The 7,500-nt window shown below is 39.6% G+C and overlaps 1 protein-coding gene across 2 annotated transcripts in view; it reads left to right on the forward strand.

Moving 5' to 3' along the window:
* LOC137984867 (neuropeptide Y receptor type 6-like) overlaps nucleotides 1-6,918 on the forward strand; it is a 19,627-nt gene extending 12,709 nt beyond the window's left edge. For both annotated transcript variants that reach the window (XM_068832186.1, XM_068832187.1), the window contains exons 3-4: nucleotides 1,624-1,875; nucleotides 3,631-6,918. In XM_068832186.1, coding sequence (XP_068688287.1) covers nucleotides 1,624-1,875; nucleotides 3,631-4,291 — 913 coding nt within the window. In that variant the 3' untranslated portion in view covers nucleotides 4,292-6,918. The remainder of the gene's footprint in view (nucleotides 1-1,623; nucleotides 1,876-3,630) is intronic.
* Nucleotides 6,919-7,500: the final 582 nt, after the last annotated feature.

Consider the following 7,500-nt stretch of genomic DNA (forward strand, 5'->3'; position numbering starts at 1 on the left):
CAAGGGGAGAAGTAGATTGATCCCTTTCATTGTGGGAGTGATTAGGAAAATATGTTTTAAAGCCGGAAATCTCTTTTAACAAATTAGTATAGTGTAATTACTATATTACTCCCAGACAAAAGCAGTCGGAAATGCCATTGTCAAGGTCAAAAAAAACAACAAGCTTTGTTTATAGAAAAGTAGACGATTTTAGAATCGAAAATCTGCGGGATACAGACCTACTTCCGGAATTTCACGAGTTTTTTTGGTTCGAATGCCACCCTAATCGCCATTTGGCGTCGTCCTCGGTGCCGAACTTAACTCACTGTATTTAAGTGAACAATTGATTTTCTCCCATAAATGTTCTAACTAGAAATTATTTAGTTCCCTGTAAGGGATGCAAAATTTTGAAGCAGGGATGGCGCAGTGGTGTCCCGGGTTTTATTCCCAGAATTGGCGTCACTCATGTGTTGAGTTTTTTGGCTCTGTACTCTAGATCTGTAATCTGCACCGACAGGTTTTTCTACGAATACTCCGGTTTCCCCTCTCAATAAATACATAGCGGTGCAGTGTCCAGTTTCCTCCGCACTAAATACAGTTGACAGTTAAATAAAGTTTGTTGTTATTATTATTAATTTAGTTTTTAAATGCACCTCCACTGTGAAGAAAGCAATTGCATTGAGGCTTATCAATAGCTTCCATTGCGAACAAAAAATTAACTTCCAACTAGGTTGACGATAATTACATCCCCACATGGAGTTTTTTTTTTTTCACCGGGAATGTGTGATGAACGTGGAAGGCTATTTTTTGCACGCCATTTTGACATTGCATTAAGATCTCATTACAGCGAGTTTATATTACGCTCTATTGCCTTATCATATTTTGGGTCGAATACTATTTTCTGAAGCAGGGCAAGAGGTGGTAGCCCTGTGGTAATTTAGAGGGAAAGCTTCGAGCACTGATAGGTTCGTTGTTGCAGAGGATCTATACCACTAATCTTTCTCCCTTGGAATTAATATTACTTATATTTACAAATTAGTATCTCCAAACAGCTTTATCATAATCATCAATTCCAAGCTTTCTTACTCGTACTCTTCGCTGTTTTTCACAAAGCGTTCGACTATGCCATCCTGTAATTTGCTTTTCTCCATATCAGGTAATTTCATTCTCTAAAATTCATTGTTTTTTTCAAAATGGTCAAGTAATAGCATTTTTATTTCAACGTGGTTTCGTTTTAAGAGCTGTTTTGAATTGGAAAAAAACTTTCTGTCAACCACTCGGTGTCGTATGTGGGTTGAGTTTATTAGTTCTCTACTCGTCTTCAAAACCAACCAATTATTTGAACGAGTTGATTTGATTTAATTTCTGCCGGCGCTGTACAGTGTCTCTAATTAGTGTGCCAGCACTAGAAAAGACTAGACACTTCAATAAAGTTCCTTTCCTTTCTTTTCCTAAGTACGGTTGTGTTGACACTGAAATAAAATATGTGATTATCATGTCAAGTTCAACGTCTGCCTGGTTACTAAGCCCCTTGGAGTGTTCTCCTCAGAAACAAAATGGCTGACCTCGGTTTTGATAATTCATGATATCATGCTCAACCTCATCCAATAATTGTTTATTAACACACTGTGTCTTTGTTTTTAGGGATCTGTTTGGTCAAATGAAGTTCATCACCGGGTTAGTTATTACCTTTGTTATCTGGATCACCAGTATCACCACGATGATTCCTTACGTGGTAAACCTCGACTACAACTATGAAAATATAACCTGTGACGAAAGCTGGGACTCGGATTTCAGCCGTAGAGGGTACACTCTGTCATTGTTCCTGTTGGATTATCTGTTGCCCCTGATCGTCATGGTCACATTGTATGTGCTTGTATGGGGGAAGCTACAAAGGTAATTAAGAGAAAGTCTGACATAATATTTCTAATTCGTCTTCTGAAGGTTGAAGTGGAACATGCTAAATGGGATAGTGGCCGGGAAATGTTTCGGATCAGTGTCATTTTTGAGGAACTACCACACCCTTGTCATATTAAAAAGGTTGAAATAGTCACAATAAGGCAAATTTATATTGTGAGATGACGTTCTCGTTGCCGCCGCTGTCGTCGTTTAACATTAACGGGGAGCTTTAGCAACGACAACACCGACGGCAACAAGAACGTAACAAATTTGCATATTTAGTGGGAAAAACAATACCTTTGCACGTTCTGCACGTGCGTTTTTCATTTTTGTCCATTTCTTTGCCGTCGTCAGCGAAACAACTACGTGAAATAGCCAAATGTTGAGGTTTTATTGAGGACGTCAGCACTTGGAGATAAATTTTCATTTTCTCCCCAAAACTAAGCGTGACTCACATCGGTTTCATCCTTGAGGGACTGCCACACAATTGTCATGTTTAAGAGCTTGGAATAGTTGCGAAGTGATTTAAGTAACGCAAATTTATGTTTTGAGATGACGTTCTCGTTGCCGTTCCCGTTGTCGTTGCTAAATCCCCCTAACGATTGGGGACGACGGCGAAAACGTCACCTTAGAATATAACTTAAGACATGCGTAAGTCTTCTGCTATTATTCCATGTCGTTCACGTCGAAGAAGAATCCTTAAAAATAGAGACTGTATGCTCACGTTGTCGTTAAAACATCAAATTTGGTGATTTCACGTCGTTGTCATGCCGACTGAGAAGCGCAAGAATTTGTATTAAAATGCGTGCTGCACGTGTGGCACGATTACTTTTCCTTTTTCAACCAATGATATTCTGTTTTGTGGCGTCTTCAAACGAGGAAACATCGTTGCGGAAACATTGTTTCCCGAAATGTTTCCTCGGCGCGCAAACGAGGAAGCATTTGTTGAGGAAGCAAAATTCACAAACATCTATGCTTCCCGGAAAGCAACTTTTACTTCCGCAACAAATGTTTCCTGGGACCGCAAACGGGGAAACAGTTGCTTCCGCAAGAATGTTTCCGCAACATTATTTCCTGGTTTGCGGGCGCCTTTACATTTCCTATTAAAAATGCTTGCCAAGGAGGCCACTTTTCAGCTCGTTCATCAATCATAGTACCAAACAATCTGAGGTTACATTCACACGATACAAGACGAATTTTCTACCACTTGAAAATTCGTGTATTTAAAGGCTCCGACCACACGAAACCACGCTAAACTTACGAAAAGTTAGACGCCTCGCAGTTCAAAAATTTGAACACCAAAATCGGGGACGAACTTTTAGCCGATACGGTCGAAAATTTAACCGGTGCGCTGTGAACGCCTTGACCGTCTAAAATTTTGCATGGAAAAGGCGTGGTTGCATGGATGCGTGGTAACTCAGCTGGAAGAAGCTGTTTTGGATTTCGTAAAGCTGTGCTCTGCGCATGATCAGATGGTAAAACCACTGACAAGGGTTAAACTTTAATACGGTGTGTCAGTTCCGTGTGAACAGAGCGAAAAGATTGTACGGTTCCGTGCGAACAAAATGTCCGGTCGAATTTTTCAACCGGTGGAAAATTCGTCCGGTACCGTGTGAATGTAGCCTAAAATGCATAAATTTCTTTTTCTACTGACCACACCATTTGAACTCAAGAAGAATTACACATTACTTAATTCGCGAAAAATAAAAAAAAATGTCATAACAATGTGTTTTTAAACCAATCTGACTTTAGTTACAGAGTCTTGGATCCAGAGCGCGCGATTCGCCGTGAACGTCATAATCGTATCCTACGCATGCTTGTCGACTACGTCATCGTGTTCGCCATCTTCCTGCTTCCTCATCAGATCATGTGGTTCGTGAAGGATTTTGGCGACGGTGACAACAAGCTTTACTTCGGAGATGCCATGAACGTGGTGTATATCTTCACTTACAGCATGACCATCATCAACCCAGTAATGTTCTTTAGCTTCAACCCTGAGTTCAGACGTCACTTGTGGCATTTTGTCAAATGTCAGTGCCTGGCGAAAAAAGAACTATTTAGCGCCGAAAATATGTCGGAGTCATTTTCTATAGAGCCTAACCGTCCGCCCCCATCTCAGTTGAAGCCGAAGTACGAGATACAGCAGTTTGAATTGAAATCAAACGAGAACAACTACGCGTCCTACCCGAGCATAGTGCTCGCGGAAACCGACTCCATGCAACGTGACCACGATTCGGGTCTCGGATTGGTTGAAGCAAGCATGTTTCCTTCGGCAGTGGATCGGTTTCGCGTAGCAGAAAAGCAACGGGAATCGACACCGACACCTTCGGCTTCTCCGCCGCCATCGGAGACAATGTTTGATTACAACGATGCTCCTCCATATTCTTTTGACCAAGGTAGTGAAATGCTTTAAGAGGAACGTGTATGCATTGCACTAGCGACTACGCTATTCTGCCCTATGGGAAAGACGCTTTGTTTATGTCAATGCTAACCATAAGCGTGAATTGTCGCTGGTTGTACAGGGGGTAGGGTGTTGTCTAGGAACTAAGAGGGAGAGAGAGAGAGAGTAAATTAAACGTTTTAGTTTTTGGTCGCCTCGCTTTATAGAGTATTTTCACTCACGTGATCAGTAACCTTGTTTTTCCACCTAAACGAAAGAAAACATTTGCATGATAAAAGAACTCAATTCCCGGGGGATTAGTTAGGGACACCGACATGGCGGCAGTTAATTCCTTTGTTTAGGAACTTCAACATGGCCGCCGTGTCGTCACATGATAACACTCTATAGAAGGAGTTGAGTCACGTGATGAGACGGCCATCTTGGTGCACAAAACGATAGCAAATTACATCTCATGTTTTGCATTATGAAAGAGTCAAATTCCCAAAAGACCTTTTCCGCTATTGTTCTGCGCACCAACATAGCTGCTGTGACGCCAGGTGAGAACCATTTATAAGTCATACCTCGTTATGCTAAAATTACATTTGTTATCCCATCTAAAGTTAAGGAATTCCATTAATAGTTTGTATGTAGAATATGTTCCTCTAAACTAGTAGTGGATGGTGAAGAGAAATAAGCAACTCTGGCAACTGCCTAAAATATTTTTGGTAATCTCCCAAACGTGATAGATTTATATTCGAGAAAAGCTAGTTTCTTCCAGCATTCGCGAGTCCTGACGCCATCTTGGATGATGGAAGAGAAGAGCAACATATTCAGCAGCAATGGGCTCGTGGATGATATAAATAATCTATCCTTTATCTGTGAAGGCGGATAACAAACTCCAATATCAAATTCATTAATTGTAATGATAAAAATAAATCCTATAGGGGAGTCTTTGTTCAGATTTTTTTGCCACTTAAGCACAAAGCTATCGTTTTCTAATCAGCCAGTCAAGAATAAAATACTGAATATTGAAAGTGCGTTGCATAATAAGCTATCTCTGAGAATCTGAACCCGACATACCGGATAATCCTTTGAAAATAGCACTCTTTTCAATTGACGTCACGATCTTATGCCCAAAGCATAGTGAGATTAATATGCAGACTAAGACAAAGACATTTTAACGATGTTTGTCCGCATTTCAATCCCATAATGCTTTGCAATAATCTATTTTTTATCAAATGTGGAATATACTATTCGAAATGTTATAAAGAATGCATAGGACTATCAGTGCCTTTGCCACCCAAGAATTTGTCAGTTTTTGTTGGCTAATAACTGGCTCGTTATCAAAGTTATAAGGCTTAAAATCACGCAGATTTAACTAAGTTTAACCACAGTTAATATATGGAGGTGGTTGTGAAACTCGACATGTTTCTTTGTTTTATGTTTTTCTTCGCTGATTTTGCCTTGACCCTGCACAAACCACACCCTTTTTCTAAAAAAAACAGCCAATTCAAAAGTTTGCATTAATTTATTCAAAACTTAGTGGTGAACCGAGGACAAAAGATTGTGCATGGTCACTGTTGACGACTTTTTGAAGTTTTCGGGGCTTCATAACCAGTCCATCTAAATGAACTATGGTTTAACAAGTTCTTTTACCTTTTGAAGACAATTTGTACATAGCATGGTGCCTTCTGCGAGCAAACTCGTATGTTGATGAATAACATGTAAACAATGACTTCAGTGACGATTCCCTTAGAGTCTCTGTAGGAACAGATATGCCCAAGATTGTGCAATAATGACATGAACGCACATTTGATAAGACCCTTTTCTTTGACCTAACATCACGAATTTCCAAAAACGTGGTGAAACGTCACAAAGTGTGTCCATAACACCTCTTCTCAGGCATAGAAAAAACGGTCATCATCAGTCTAGCAAACAATGTCCTCTATTTTAACCCTGAGCCTGTTGCACATGTAAAAAGGTATTTTCTCATTTGGTCCCACATCACCGTGTGCTAATCTTGGACATAAATTCCTTGAGGTTACGTAGATGTGATAGCTAGTTTCATTATCTATTGTAGGTTTTGGTACTTCATCCTCGTATTCATATTAGACATTCTTTAATCGCGTACTTGTTATAATATTTCATAAACGCTATTTTCTTTAGCATAGAATTTTTTTATGTAAATGCGGAAGAGTGATATTTTAATTAATATTAGTACCTTACTGTAAGAAAAACTGTGCATACTCTGGGAAATGAATGTATTCTGATCCCTATTACGCATGCGCAAGCATTCCTTCATAAGATGTACGCAGTGTAAAACAGTTTGCTCTTTGGACATGCGTAATTGTTACGACTATATCTTGGTAAGTTGGCATTATCTAACAAGCGATTTTTATGGCCTCAAACTGCGTTATATAGCCTGTTCCTCAGCTTTTCTTCAGTAACTGTATAAATTTCGTGAATTGTGAGCAATATGCTGCCTCAATGTTTTGTTGTTCAGTAAGAAACTTTCAAAACCACATTTATGAAATTGGTTGCAATTTTGAAATAACTTGTATTCTTTAATTTAACAAGAACATTGATTTTTTTTGTACTATTTGATAAGGGTTGAAGATGTTGTTAATGTGGTTAAGTATTAATAAAAAAGCTAAACGAACTATTGTAGGCTTTTTGATTTTGGTAATATTAATAAGATGGACTTATTTTAAGTATTATTTCAAGTCTTCTAGCTGTGGTTACTAATTGGAGACACTGTACGTCAAATCAAACGTTGGGTTTTGAAGAGAGGGAAAAACTGGAGTACCCGGAGAAAACCTCTCAGAGCGGAGTAGAGAACCAACAAACTCAATCCACATATCATTATGACGCCCACTCAAGGAATCGAACCCGTTGCGCTAGCCATTGCACCCTTTATCATGTTTTAGGTTTATTCTGTACGCCACGACGCTCCCAATCTCAATGAGAAAGGCTATTTCCTCTGCAAGGTATACCATGAAATAGTTCCATTTTTATGTGTTTAACATCATACTTATAAAATCATAAACCTGACCCCATGCAGTTGTTCAAAAGGTGGATAATGCTATCCACCGGATAAACCACTATCCATTGGATAGCGCAATTGGTTTTTGCTGGTGTTTATCCACCGGATAGTGATTTATCCGGCGGATATAGCGCTATCCATCGTTTGAACAACCGGGGCGTGGGGCCCGTTTCTCGAAAGTCCCGAAACTTTACGGGCC

Source organism: Montipora foliosa, chromosome 14 (genome assembly GCF_036669935.1).
Source record: "Montipora foliosa isolate CH-2021 chromosome 14, ASM3666993v2, whole genome shotgun sequence".
NCBI lineage: Eukaryota > Metazoa > Cnidaria > Anthozoa > Scleractinia > Acroporidae > Montipora > Montipora foliosa.